This window comes from Simochromis diagramma, unplaced genomic scaffold (genome assembly GCF_900408965.1).
Source record: "Simochromis diagramma unplaced genomic scaffold, fSimDia1.1 OVJJ01000349.1, whole genome shotgun sequence".
Lineage (NCBI taxonomy): Eukaryota > Metazoa > Chordata > Actinopteri > Cichliformes > Cichlidae > Simochromis > Simochromis diagramma.
The window spans coordinates 27877-43113 of record NW_024386998.1 but is presented as its reverse complement, the minus strand read 5'-3'; the positions used below and the strand labels follow the sequence as shown (position 1 = coordinate 43113).

The 15237-nt window shown below is 40.1% G+C and overlaps 1 protein-coding gene across 6 annotated transcripts in view; it reads left to right on the top strand.

Moving 5' to 3' along the window:
* Positions 1–14892, top strand: part of LOC120739201 (hepatitis A virus cellular receptor 2 homolog) — a 47926-nt gene extending 33034 nt beyond the window's left edge. The window contains exons 2-5 of one of the 6 annotated variants that reach the window (XM_040040902.1): positions 1483–1549; positions 9036–9126; positions 13689–14048; positions 14287–14892. In XM_040040902.1, the coding sequence (XP_039896836.1) occupies positions 9114–9126; positions 13689–14048; positions 14287–14459 (546 nt within the window). In that variant the 5' untranslated portion in view covers positions 1483–1549; positions 9036–9113 and the 3' untranslated portion in view covers positions 14460–14892. The other 5 variants (XM_040040901.1, XM_040040904.1, XM_040040900.1 and 2 more) reach the window with 5 other exon arrangements.
* The last annotated feature ends 345 nt before the right edge of the window (positions 14893–15237 follow it).

Sequence of the window (15237 nt, the reverse complement as noted above, 5' to 3'; positions counted from 1 at the left end):
TTGCTATAATTTCAAGTGTTTGCTGACTGTATCAACTGTAAATGGTTTATTTTCTAGTGTTGATTCACTGCACGCACAGAGGAACAATGTGACCTTGTGACGTTGCTTCTTGGTCACACTTTGCTCCTCGTCTCTTCTCTCCTGCTGAGTTTCATCACATTTGTCCTTCTGTCTTTTAACTAACCATGCTGACGTGTTTCAGTGGAGGAATAATAAACTGGAAAAGAAGCAAAATTTTCATTATCAGTATCTGGTTAATATCCAATTAATCATTTAGTCCTTGATGAACGTACTTTTACTGAAGCTCATATGATGATATGCGCTGACACACCCAGAGTCCAGCTGTACCAACAACAAACAAACACTGCCAGCTGAACCAGTCTGACCAGGAAATGCAAAACTGTGGCTTTTCTGAAATGTGACACTCTTTATGTGACTCACTTCACCACAACCACAAAACTGTGTTTAGAGATTCCTTCAGATCTTTATAGAGGAAATGTCAACATTCAGAATACTTGGAAACAGAGTTTAACAAAGATTTTTACTCCTGAAAATGTCATGTATGTATATCCTGAACTATAATTATGAGGGCACAAAATGATAGACATGTTTAACCAACACTGCTGTTTATTGCAGGGGTATGTAATTCCCAATATATATGTAGTATTTTAAAACCTTTAATAAATGATTGTACAAAAATCCTCAGCTGATTCTTAAGTGGTCAGGTGGGAGGTGCTGTCACAGATTTTCTGTCTGTGAGAACTTATTTACACAAACTTTGTACAGATGAAAGTAACAACACTGTTACATTCAACACTGTTGAGTAAAAGAGAAAGTAGTTACATGTGACTGCTCCTGGTCACATGACGACCCCACAGCAGTTAGTGCCCCTTATTTTGATTTACAGAGTTTTACACCCGGTGCCCTTCCTGACAGTCCAGCAGTGATTTGTGTCTCCAGCTGGAATCAAACCTGCAACCTTGACATCAGTCAATATCTGAAAATACAGTATACTTTAGAATAATTCTTTTGACATTTTCTGTAATGTGTGTGTTTAATATAAACTGGTTTTCTTTTATTTGTCTTCTCTTATTAGTGTCTATATTTGTTGGATACAAAAACAACTTTGACTTTTATTATTATCATTTTGTCATGAGACCCTTCATTCATCATTTATCTCAACTCTAAACACAGACAGTCTACAAAGTCTACACATCCACCTGTGCCAGAGAATTAACTTCCTGTTGCTGTCACCTCTCTGCTACTTTAGGCGTGTTTGTGGTATTTGTTTGTCAAATACACGGCTCAGATCCAGTCAGCTGAGTCAGTCCGGGAATGCTATGAAGTCAAACTGGTCTAAGGTGTGTCGTATTAAACAGATGACAAGGAAATACGGGTTGGATTGTTCACTGGGCCTGTTTAGTGCAGCCAGAGACCAAATTGTCAAAGTTTGTTTCCTTTCTTTTTTCTATTTGCTCTCAGTGGATAATTTTTCCATCCTGATGATCAGAAGAGTGTTGGAGGGTTTCAGAGATCCTTCAGAACAACAGTAAGTGTTTAAAATGACGTCTTTCAGTCTTTTAGGTAATCTGACAGGTTGATGAAGTCTGTGAGCTTCAGTGGATTAACAGATTGTTCATGTTAATCCATCTGAACCAGGATTAAAGCTTCACTTTACTGGTTACAGATGAATGTCATGTGGAGTTAGTGTGAAGCATCTGATTTACTGTTGGCTGGTTTCATCTGTGAAAACACATCATATGAAATTATTTCAATGTGTTTTAATTCAGAGCTGTCAGACTTTATCTGACACAATATAAAGAAGAAAATCAACTCAATGACAAACAGGAAATGTAGTGAGGGCACTATTTATGTTGGAGATTCTGACATGATCCCTGATTTAGCTCCTGGGATTTTGAGTTGCCTTGAAGATTTCTCTTTCAGTCTTTTCTGTTTGGTTTCTGTTTTTGATTTTTATTTGGCTCAATTTTAATTGCTTTATTGTTCTAATAGTGGGGTGTATTTCTGACAATACTGAGTGTTTGTTCCTTTGTAGTTTTCATAGGACTGAGTTTCAGGTTTTCTACTCCGTGTTTGGCTTCCAGTTTGACTTCATTGTTGCTGTTTTTATGGTGACTTTCTGTTTTGTTCGTCTTTTGTATCTTTTAGGATTTTATTTGGGCTTTTGGAATTTATACGATTTGTTTGGGAGGAATAATTTACTTTGTTTTCTTGTGTGTTTTAGTGTTAATGTAACTACTTTTTTGGATTATTCCTTTTTTTTAAAATTTGAGATACACCAAATCATATAAAAGACTCAACATTATGTCTGAGATTTGTTTTTAAATGTTTTCATTTTGTATTTGTTGTTTGGTCGAGGTGTAAAACAGACTATATGGAAAGCTACTGCTCACCATTTAAAGGAATACTCATTTGCTGCTGCTATGGAAATTTTAACAATAACCTGCAACACACCCAGTGAGCTTGATTTGAAGTGGGTTTAATAAACACATTGCAATGTGGAGAAAACGTTCAGGTCAAACACCAAACAGTTTTCTTTTTTTTCTTTTTCTTTTTTTTTTATTAATACTTTCTCATTATTGATTTTCATCTTATTTTACATACAGAACTAAAGCGGGCAAGGGAAACCAACACAGTCACATATGTTCGCATATTCCAAAATACACAACGCCTTGTTTTACTTACACATATTACATAGTACACAGGTGCATGTTCCATTCAAACAAATTCGCAGCTGTCCCTCTGCATCACAGAGGTATCAGTTTATAGTCTCTTGACATATAACGATCCCATCGTTCCCAAAGTCTCTCTCCTTTCTCCTTCTGTAGCCGCAGTGAGAGGGTAATCAGTTCCATATGATGAATTGTGTTAATAATGTCTATGACCAGCTTCCGTGTGGGGGGGCTTGTCTGTAACCAACACTTAGTAATTGCCTTTTTACATGCAACCATAATTATTTTCAGTAAGTTTGAGTCTCTGTTATTTATATCCTCAGGGATATTCCCAAGGTACATGGTACTAAAGGAGAAGTCCAGTATTACTTCCAGCACATCCATCACCATTTGTTTAATCTCCTCCCAAAAGGTCTTCAGTTTAGGGCATGACCAGAAGACATGGAAGCAACCTGCAGCGACCTCCCCGCACTCCCTCCAGCATGAAGCGCCTGAACCACTTATTTTGGATTTCTGCTTTGGTGTGATGAAGAATCTAATTAAATTCTTCCATCCAAAATCTCGCCATGTTAAAGAATTTGTGGTAGACAACACATTCTTCCACATCCGCAACCAATCTTCCTCTGAGATAGTTATACCTGCTTCATTTTCCCATCGATGACTGACATATCTTGTTGAGGTCTTTTTCATGGCTGTAAAACTTCTGTATATTTTGCCTATAGTACCTCTTATAATGTTCTCACCATAAGCATCCATAAATATTTGGATCACCCCACTAGCATCTGCGTCAAGCATTCTAATTTCCTTCCTTAAGAAGCTCCGAACCTGCAGATAACGATAAAAATCTTCCCTGCCGATCTCGTAAATCTGACACATGTCCTCAAATTTGATCAGCTCCCCATGCTTAACTATCTTACAGATCGCAGTGATTCCATGCCTGGACCACTCCCTGAATTTATGGTCTAACAATGCTGGAAGGAAGCGTGGGAGATACGCTGGCCATCCCAGCAACCCTATTTCCCTATTAAGACCAAAAGTTTTAATCACATCTGCCCATTTTTTCAGGGAAAAACTTACACATAAATTTTGCATCTGATATGCCTGTGGCAAACTCTCAAGAGACCCCAGAACAGACTGTATTGGGAAATCCATCAAAGAAAGCTCAATGTCCTTCCATTTTGCCTCAAACTTAGAGTTACACCAGCACACTAGAGGTCTGATCTGGGCTGCCAGATAGTAATTCTCAAAGCACGGTAGAGCCATGCCCCCCCGCTCACCAGGCAGCTGCATTGTTGCATATTTCACTCTCAGCCTTTTATTTCCCCATATGAATCTTGAGCAACGCATATCCCACTCCCTAAATTGTTTTGCTGGAACCTCAACTGGAAGTGCTGCAAACAAATATAGCAGCTTTGGGAGGATATTTATCTTTATTGCTCTAACTCTGCTGCCCAGATCGAGGGGGAGCAGACCCCACCTCTCCAGATCTTCATATATCTTCTTGTTCACCCGATTATAATTAACTTCATATAACGATGCAGGGTCTTTTGTCAGCAGGATCCCCAAATACTCCATTTGAGATTGATGCCATCCGAATCTATATCTTGCTACCAATTGTCTTGAGGGGTTAAAGAAGAATGTCAAGATTTGAGTTTTTTGAATGTTCAGTCTATAACCAGACAGTCTGCCATATTCTTCCAGTATTTCCATAAGCAGAGGAATTCCCTCTTCCGGGTTTCCTAGCGCTACCAGCACATCGTCTGCATACAAGCAAATTTTATTTTCCACATTCCCCGTTGTAACCCCCTCCAATCGAGTATCTTCCCTGATACATTGAGCCAACGGCTCAATGAAAAGGTTAAAGAGCAGTGGGCTCAACGGGCAGCCCTGCCTGCAGCCACGTTGTAGCGTTATCCGATTTGAGAGGCTTCCATTAACTTTGATCCTCGCTGTTGGAGACATATAAATCATTCTTATACACTGAATAAACCTGTCACATAGCCCAAATCTCTTCAACACATGAAACAGAAATTCCCACCCGACTGTATCGTATGCCTTTTCCGCATCAAGCCCAATGAGAACTGTTCCAGTTTTCCCTTTAAGTATCCGGTCAATAATATGAATGGCCCTTCTGATATTATCGTGTGTTTGTCTGTTACCAATGAAGCCTGTTTGATCCTCCTCTATCAGCGTGGGCATCAATGTACTCAACCTCCTAGCCAAAATCGCGGCAAATAGTTTATAGTCTATATTTAACACGCTAATAGGTCTATAACCTCTGGGGTCAGTTTTATCCTTCCCTGCTTTTGGTATGACAGAGATATACGCCTCCCGCCACGATGGTGGGAGCGCCCCCCCACTCAGAGAGTAATTAAAAGAGGCCTTTAGTAGCGGGATTAAGGGTTCCCTCATCTGCCTATACCACTCTGGTGGAAATCCATCACATCCTGGGGCTTTAAAAGTCTTGAGTTTTGAGATCCCAATGTTAATCTCTCCTGCTGATATTTCTCTGACGAGTTTTTCATTCTGCTGCTTACCTATAAATGGTAGATCTAGGCTTGATAAGAAATTCTGAATCTTATGCTCATCTGCTTTGTCCGGTTGTGTGTATAGCTCAGTGTAATATTCTTCAAATGCTCTCTGAATTTCTTCAAGTTTATTAGTTATCTTATTTGTTTTTAAATTTCGAACTTTATGAATAGTGTTCTCCTGTTGTTGCCTCCTGAGTCTCCATGATAATAGCCTAGCAGCTTTGGGTCCTGCCTCATACCACCGTTGTGTATTATATTTTAATTTTTTTTCAATTTCCTCACTTAAAATTTTGTGGATCTCCTGTTTAACCAGCCTCATCTGCTCCAATACCTGGGGGCACCTTGTAACGGTGTGCAATTGTTCCAATTTTCCCAAATTTTCCTGCAAATCTGACAGCTTTTTTGCTCTGACCTTCTTTAGGACTGCACATTTTGCAATAATTTTACCCCTAAGGTATGCCTTAGCCGCATCCCATAAAATCGTAGGATTAACTGTTCCATTGTCATTGAGTTCTAAATATGTTTTTAACTCCTGTCCCATTTCTCTTTTAAACGAGTCATTATTTAACAGACCTGTGTTAAGCCTCCATAAGGTGTTTTTGGGGCTAGCTTTAAACCCAATCTTCATAGTTAGTCCCGAATGATCAGATAAATCTCTCTGTCCTATTATACAATCCTTCACTCTGTGGAGATCTTTACTAAAAGTAAAGAAATAATCAATCCTCGAGTACATATCATGTCTCGCTGAATAAAATGTAAATTTGCGTTCATGTTTGTGTAAATATCTCCATATATCTATAAGCCCCAACTCAGACAACATTGTTTTTACTTGTTTCTCTAATTTAGTTCCCCTCCGGTCTCGGCTAGTTGTATCCCATTTTGGATGGAGAAGTAAATTAAAATCTCCTGCACATATACATGTACCAACACTTTCTGCGGCAATAAGACTGAATATCTCCTTAAAGAACCCTGTACTACTACCAGGGGGTGCATATATATTACACAGCGTGACGTCTTCCTGTTCCATTTTCCCTTTCACCAACACAAATCTTCCCTCTTTATCTTTATGTTCTCCAGTAAACTCAAAACCAACCTTGTTCGGTATCAGAATGGCCACTCCTCTTTTTTTTCCAGATCTATGTGAGGCATAATAGATATTTTTGAATCCCATTCTCTTCCACTTCTCATGTTCTTCCTTTGAGAGATGCGTTTCTTGTAGAAATGCAATATCAATTTTTTCCCTTTTTAGCTTTGAAACTATCTTACTCCTCTTAATGGGATTCTTTATACCATTTACATTCAAAGACAATACCTTATAATACCGCATATGTTCTATATATTTCCAACTCATTTTCTTGCACCAACATAACAATACTCCCAGCCCTCAGAACACATAATAAACACACATGAACAAAGACAGAACTTGTCTTAACCAAATAAACCAGGTCTTCCATAAGAGAGTTTTTTCTCCTCTCAGTCTGGGGGAAATGCCACAGTGTGGGGCCCCTCTCGTTTCCTATTTTAAAAGAAAAAGGGAAACTAAAAAACAAAAACAAAAAACATGTGAGTCACCTGCATCGGACCCTCACCACTCTATGATCAAAGGGGTATCGACGTGTCATATTCCATCACGGCCAGGGGAGGAGGCCATCGAACCATATATCCCCCTATATTGATCAGCAGCCCGGCGCACCTGTTGTTCCGTTGGTCTTTATGTTCATCTTAACAGCGAAACGGGGCGGGTGGGGCGCAGGTGTTACTCCTCCGTACCGACGTCCTCCGTGCGCTGGAAAACCTTCAGCTTTTCCCGTGCGCTCCCGCGTAGATCAGTTGTATTCCCGGCGCGTCGCGGCCCAACCACGCTTGTCGGTAGGATAGTGCTGATCATCTCCGCCGTAATGCCTTTGGGCTTTCTTGTGGCCACCGGTCCCACCATGTATCCGCGTCTTCTTAGATCCGCCGCAGCTTCCTCCGCGTTATTGTATAGGACCATTCCCGAGTCAAAATGAACCCGCATTTTAGCAAGTGGGGTCTGGAACCGGATGGCGTTTTCTTTAAGTACTTTTTTAACCGGGCCATACTCTTTTCTCTTCATTTGTATTTTTTCGGCATAGTCGTGATCAAACAAAATCCGCTTCTCCTTTATATATACAGGCTTCTTGCCATGCAACGCGTAGGATGTGTTCTTTAATATTGAACTTTAAGAAGCGCACCACCGTTGATCGAGGGGGCGCCCCCGGTGGTGGCTGCGCTCCCAGAGCGCGGTGAGCACTCTCTATCCCTAGGTTCTTCTCGCTGCCCAAGTCCACACTGTCCCCCAACTCCGATATCATTATGCTTTCCACATACCTAAGCATGGAGGTGCCTTTTATGTTCTCAGGGATGCCATATATCCGTATGTTATTACGGCATGAGAGCCCCTCCAAATTCATAACCTTCTCTTGGAGCTGCCTCTGGTTATCCAGCAGCTGAACAATGGCATCCCTCAGTCCAATGTCCCATTTCTCCTTCCCTACCATGTTTCTTACCATTTCTTCCAGACTTTTCCCCACCTCCTCGATCCTGCTTGTGGCAGTGGTAACCTGTTGATTTATCTCGTGTGTTAACTCGCTCATTTGGGCTTTCATGTCCTCTTTCAAACTTGTTCTCACGAGCGATAGCTCCTTCTTCATCTCTGCCTTAAGGTCTTGCATGCCCTCCGCCACTACTTCACTCACCACCTGTCTGAGGGGGCCTAGCGCTGATGTTGCGGCCTCCGCCGCCATCTTCTCGCCCTCTTGCTCGGAGCGTGTTTCATATGTCTTACTCTCAAGTCGCGTTTCTAAGCTTCGGCCTGGGGCTCGTACCTTCTTATTTTTATCTCCACTCATTATTCTTAAAGGGAAAGTCACTTTTAATGAATTATATTCTTGAATTGCGGATTATTTTAGCTATCGATGCAGGAGCTCCTGTTTATGCTGCTACTCTCGCCACCATGACACCGGAAGCCCCCACCAAACAGTTTTCTGAGGAAAGACACCGCCCATGAACAATTTTATACCTTCCCAAACACTGTCAAACAAAGAACGTTCCACAGCACATCATTTATCTCTATACCTTCAGTCCAACTCATCCTTGACTCCCCCCCCAATCCAAGGAAAGTTATGACCACCCGTCACCTCCCTACAAGCAGGATGCCTGTAGACCTTCAACTTTATAACAGGGCCCCTACCTAAACATCCGCATCCCTCGATAAGCAAAAGGAGTCTCACTATCTGTTTAATGTCTCCCTTACAATGGTCTCACTGTGTGTGCAGAGCACAAGGCCCCTCTGAACATGCATATAACTAAGTGAGAAAGTGAAATTACTATAACTAATGTGATATGATTAAATATGTGATTAATACACAAGAAAAGAAATCTGCCACCACACTGCAGAGCTTACTCCACTCTCCAGGTTTTGGTCATAGGTAAGAATGTTTTCCCAGGATAGTTTTCAAAATTTGAAGCTAATTTGGGTTCAGTGGGTCACTTTTCTCATATGTGTCTATTTTCTTTCTGCAGCCCCTGTTTGATACACCCATGTGACTGAGGTTGATTTGTCACATGAGGCTATCATGTGAATTTCTAGCTAATGTCCAGCCAGATCATCTTTGGGCTGCAACTTGTTGCTTTCCTCCCAGCTGATGCTGCCAAAACATTTATAGACGTGTCTGCATTCCTGTCATTCCTATCACGTGTTCGTGCTGCAAAAGTCAATCGAGTTAAAGTTGCAGTAATTCAGCATCTATCTAGCTCTACTGTAGAGTAACTTTAGTTTTGTTTTTTTCAGTGATGGGTCTGATCCTATGACAACTGGGATAGGCCCCGCCTGCGACCCTGATAAGGATAGGCTGAAGAGAATGGATGGATGGAAGTGACAGGTAATTTCAAAGTAAATGTTTCAAACATCTCAACAAATATCAGAAAACACTGTTTCAGGGATGGACTGTTTCTCATGGAGAGAAACTCAGTGAGAAAAGATGTAAGAAAGAGAACAGGAGAGATTAACGACTATTCTTCTCGAAACTAAGGACTGCTTAGGCATTGCTGTTTAATAAACTAGTGCTATGTTACTTTTCATTACTTTTTCAATATTTTCAAATTTTAAAAAATGGACCAAGCTATCAGATAACCAAACTCTCAGTGAAAGCTAGCCTACTCTTAGCTCAGCTTTCATATCTGAGTGTTTGGATTTTATCAAATTTTATCTGCAGTTCACTGAGATATGAAAGTTTCTCTGTGACTTTCAGAAGTTAAACCCCAGTTCCCCATCATCACATCAGTCAATAAAAACCCAATAATACGAATCTCTGGAACCCAAATCAACCTGACATGACTGCGTCAAATAGCAATTTTTCTGCAGTTTTCTCCTGAACGGCAGGCGTCACCACTTAGATAAAAACTCTGCATCAGCTCTTTTATTCCAGTAGAAAAAGTGAAGACAGGAAGTAGAGAACTCAGTTTTTTGTTTTTGCCTTCGTTTCTTTTAATTTCTCAAGCTGTTGCAGCCTCTCCGTGATTATAATTTATTATAAAATATAGATATAATTGAAAACTATCCAAAAAAAGAAATGATAGTACACTCTGTCTCCAACCCACGGATGTGACGTCCGCTAATGTTTGGGTGGAAGTGTTAGCTAGCTAGGCTACGGAAATGTCTCGCCGAACATCTTTTTTGTTTTTCTCCACTTTTCTGTTTGTTGATCTCTTCGTGTTTGTCTCTGCAGGTGAGATTTAACTATGAGAACCCAAAATCACTTTCGCTCTGACATAAAGACTAAGATGGATTATGAATTATTTTTATGTAACCCAGCAACGAGTTACAGTACGAAATTCAACTTTCAAATACCACCTGTGAAAATCCCCAATAATCCTGAATTCACCATCCAAGATGGCAGCAGTGCCTGTTAACATTAGTAAAAGCTTAAAATTTAAAATCTTGTTACGCTTATTTAACCTCAGAGGTCTGATGGAGGTTGTACTGTGACGTCTCTCCTGAGCTAACTACCTTCCAGTACGAGTCAGAAAAGAAAAGAAAACACTATTTATGTTGCTTCTAGCTAAGTGGAGTCCATGGATGTGGATGGACACCAACGACCTGTTACATGCTGGAGATCTCACTGATTTGTTATTCTGCTGGTTTATTATCTGTAGCTAGCCGTACAGCACAATGCTAACACAAAAGTGAAAGTACAGATTACACGTTTTGGGTTTGATACTGTTTGTGTGCACTGTCTCATTTTGTACTTCTATTTGAAATAATTCTGACTAAGAAGCAGAAATTGCTGACTTCCCATTTCGGATGGAAGAAGCTACTGATCTGCACTGCTACTGTTTGTGAATTGTTAAATACGCTGCACTCTGAGAACTTGGTCTTGTACTGCAGAGTTCAACATATAGAGGGCAGTGTTGCCAAGAAGTCGCTAAATGACATCATCACCTAATTTGCATATTTGGTCATGCTAATGTAATTGTAACCTACGTTGTTGGAGACAGAAATAACATCATGGAAGAGACATAAAGTGAGTAAAAACGTCCAAAAGGCAGTTAGAATTATTTAACTACAAATTACATTTCTTTTAGCAATTATTGTTTTTTTAATGTCACAATCCCAACCCTGCTACTGGCAACAGTGACCCGAAATTGGCACTCTGGGGGAGTTACTGTGTGTGTGTGTGTGTAGATTCATGTACCCAAATACTGTTGATCAGATAGACAAGTAGCATTTTCCTTGTGGGATCATGAAACAGTCGCCCTAAACTACTCCAGGATGCACTTACATGTTCACATGAAACAGATGTGTTGGCAACATCAAAACAGTCACAGTGATTAGTGTAACAGCAGCTGGTTGTGCAAAGGAAGGATAAACTATACAAGGTCATTAAACATATGTAGAGGTTATACATAAAATCTGCTGTAGATAATCAGCAGATGTAGAGGAAAGGCTCTGTACTGTAGTTCAGTGTAAAGCGTGCTGTATAAATGTGTGCACGTTTTGCTCAGTGAGACTGGAGAAGAGCTGTTAATAAAATGTATCCTATTTAAAGGAAGGAAGAAAAGCTCACAAACACTTATTGTGTGAGTTTTAATTCCACAGTTTTATCAGTAAGACACATGAATATGATGGATTATAGTTGAGGCTGGTCTGCTACCTGGATGCTTCTCTGTTCAAAGTTATTCAAGCAGTCAGAATAAGATGTTGGACGTCTATTGACCCTAAAGGACACCATCCGCTCAAAAATAGCAACAGTTGTGTCTAAGACTTTATATTGATTATAGGAATATTGATGAGGAAAAACAAGACTTCTATCGATATTTGCAGTTAAGGCACTATGCTGACATGAAGATGAGAAATGTAACAATGACAAACACACGCTTGATGGAATTGTTTATAAAAAGCTATAACTCAGAAACTATTGATAGAATTGTATCATGTCTGTATAAGGGTCTAATGGATTTGAAACCATATTCGACTTCATATATTAGAACAAAATGGGAGAAGGAAGGAGGGATAAAAATATTAGAGGAAGAATGGACGGCAATATGGAGGTATCAGTGGATGTGTACCAGCTCACAAAAGTGGAGGGAATTTGGCTGGAAGTGCCTAATTAGATACTTTATAAAACCTTCTCAGAAGTCTCATTATGATGATAACTCCCCTGCTTGTTGGAGGAACTGTGGAAATCAAAGTGCAAATCACTACCACATTTTCTGGGACTGCTCAATCTTGAGGGATTATTGGAGAGAAATACATAATGCCTTACAGGATATCTTTAAATGTGAAATACCCCTCGAGAGTAAGATTATGTTCTTTGGATATATACCTCAGGAATGGCCTAAATATGATAAACATTTAGTAAATATTCTACTGGTGGCCTGTAAAAAGAATATCACCAGAAAATGGTTATCCCCGGAGAGCCCAAGCATAAGTACATGGATGGAAATCACAATGGAAATCTATAACATGGAAAAGATAACAGCTTCTGTTAATCACAAGCTGGAGAAATTTACATCATACTGGGAAAACTGGGTCAAATATATCACACCACATAGGCCAGATTTTATTTTTACAAACCAATAACGGTGATGTATGAGAGTATATATTTATAGGATCACCCCCTACCAATACATCCGTGTTTTTTTGTTGTTGTTTTTTTGTTTGTTTGTTTTGTTTGTTTTCTTATTTTGGATTATGTGATTGTTTCAATTGCTTCTATAGTTGTAAATATTCTTTCTTTATGACTTGGATGTAAATTAGAATACTATTTTGGTATCTCAGGCAGATAACCTAAGTAAGAAGTATGCTTACATGATGTACATACTGTGAATGCCTGTTTTTGAAACCTTAATAAAAAAATATAAATAAAAAGAAAAAAAAAAAAGGAATATTGATGATAATGCTGGACGATTGCTCAGTCAGTAGGGTGGGTCTTTCATAGCTGTTTAACTACAAATCTGTAGTACAGAAAACCCCAAATTAACCCTGAAGTTACCGGAGCATGAGGATATCTAGATTCTTTGTACTGAACATGCCTCGTTTGTCAGTGTCGTCTGTATCTCTCCAGAGCTTTACAAATGAACCACAACTCAAGTTCTTGTGTGTGGTTGCACAAATGTGCTTGTGATTAATATCCTTCAGTGTTTAATCACGACAGCTCTGCTCAGCAGGTGGTGGTGGCATCACCTCTGAATAGAGGCAGCTGCTGCAGCAAAGCAGTGGCATCTGAAGCTGCCACTCTAATGCTGCTTTTATGCTTCAGTGCAGTAATATGAAGGCAGACGGACGGCTCATCTACCTGCACACTGTTTGATGTTGATGGAGGCAGTGTATGTGGTACAACCGGTCTGTGGGCAAATCTTCCTTGTGCTGTTTGTTGATCTTCAGCCAACCACAGAGAAGAGTCAAGTTATAACACACAAAGAGCTGAAGTGAAAACTAGTGTCCACTGCAGCCACTCTGTGCTTTTCATGCTTTGTTTCTTTTAACAACGATGATTTTTTTTGATCTTCTGTTCCTGATGAACTCCCAGTAGCTCCAATACTCGTGCTTACCCTTAATCAGCCAATCAGTATTGACCCAACCCAAAGGTCATCCTCGTCCATTGATGTGCAGTTGAGATTTTACAACATGTTTGCATTTGCTGTCCAAAAAGAACGTACCCAGACGGGAACATTGTGTCTGAACCCAAACACTGAAATACAGAAATATGTTCAGACTGTTGCTTAAAGTTTCTGCTTCACCAGTAACATGAGATCTCAATTAGCTCCTTATTTATTGTAGGTAGGTAGCAAAGTGAGACACGTTTCTATTAGAACATACTTTTAAAGCAGCGTCAGTGAAAATGAGGTTTGACACAAGTGACCTTCACTCTCATTGCCTGGTGTAGTGAGTCGTTGTATTTTGACCTTTAACCTCTCTGCTCTGTGCTGTTTCGTCTTTCAGAGAACAAAAACATCACAGCTGAGTCCGGACAGGACATCACTTTGACATGTCGAGCTCCAAACAACAACAACATTATTGTTCTAGAGTGGAGCAGAGCTGACCTGGGAGAGAAATATGTGCTTCTCTTCCGGGATGAGCGTTTCTATCCAGATCAACAGCATCCATCTTTTAAGAACCGGGTGGATCTGCAGGACAGACAGATGAAGGATGGAGACGTGTCTTTGATTCTGAAGGATGTGACGAGTAATGATACTGGAACATACGAGTGTCGTGTCGTCCAGAGAGGAACTAAACGCAGGAAGAGAGGTGTTTTAAAAGTTGATCCCATCAGCATCATCAGTCTAAGTGTTGTTCCTCCAGGTGAGTGAGTAGAGTTGAGTGTGTGTGTGATCAGAGGTGAAGCTGCTTCCTGCTTGTTGATGTTTGTTTCTAAAGATGTTGTTGATGAGACTTTGTAGAAAGCAGCTGGTCTGAGTGATGTGATCAGAGTGCAGTAGATAATGTCTGACAGCAGTTTGAAGAGGAAATGGATTCTGTTCTGTTCTTCACTCATCACCTACCTGACAGCTGACACCTCACACCTGTTTCTCACCTGCAGGTCAGACAGGAGGAGACACACAGGCTGGAGGGAAGGAGGCTGGAGGGAAGGAGGATGGACCTGTTGGACTGATCATCGGACTGAGTATTTCTGCTCTGCTTCTTGTTGCTGCTGTTGTTGGTTTTTTGATCTACAGAAAACATAAACAACAACAGAGTCAGGATTCATACTAGCCTCCTGTTGAATTTCAGCCTGTTTGAAATGTCAGCTTAACAGTGATTCTTGTGCTTTGCTTTCAGTCGTGTCACTGAAAATGTGGAAAGACAGAAATCAGTAATATTAAACATTTAGCAGGTACCTGTCAGACACGTCCAGATTTTGCATTTAATTTACATTTTTCATCAGAAAAGAGGAGAAAGTTGTTTGGAATATAAACAGTATTTGTCTGATATTACTCAGGATCCTTTGATCACATGTTGCTGGTGTTTGACTCGTTTTAAATGTAATTTCATTAAAATGAAACCAAAGAAAAAAACATTTCTATGTAGCTGCAGGTCCAACATTTCCTCCCTTTGACCTGGAACGATTCAGCTTTATTGAACTTTACCTTCCATGAAGGAGACACTTCAGTCTGTTACTTTCCTTTATATATTTTCCTGACAAAGATCCACATGTGTTAGTACTTAATGTGTGTTTTGTTTGTTTGTTTTATTCCAACATTTCCTGTGGTTGTACTTTTTTTTCTTTAATCTGTTGATGTAGATTTTGTCACCTTGAATGGATCCAAAATAAATATAACCATGTGTAAAGTGTTTCTGCTTCTCATAATTACAGCTACCTAACCTGGAGGTTAGCAGCTCACAATATGACCTCACATTTCATAGTGCTAAATCAAGGAGTCCGGCGACCTTCACCAGAACACAACATAGACACAGTAGTCCTGATGCTCAGTCAAGGGTGATTCTGTTCATCTGGACATTTCAGTTGGAGAAACGTTTTGTCACTCATCCA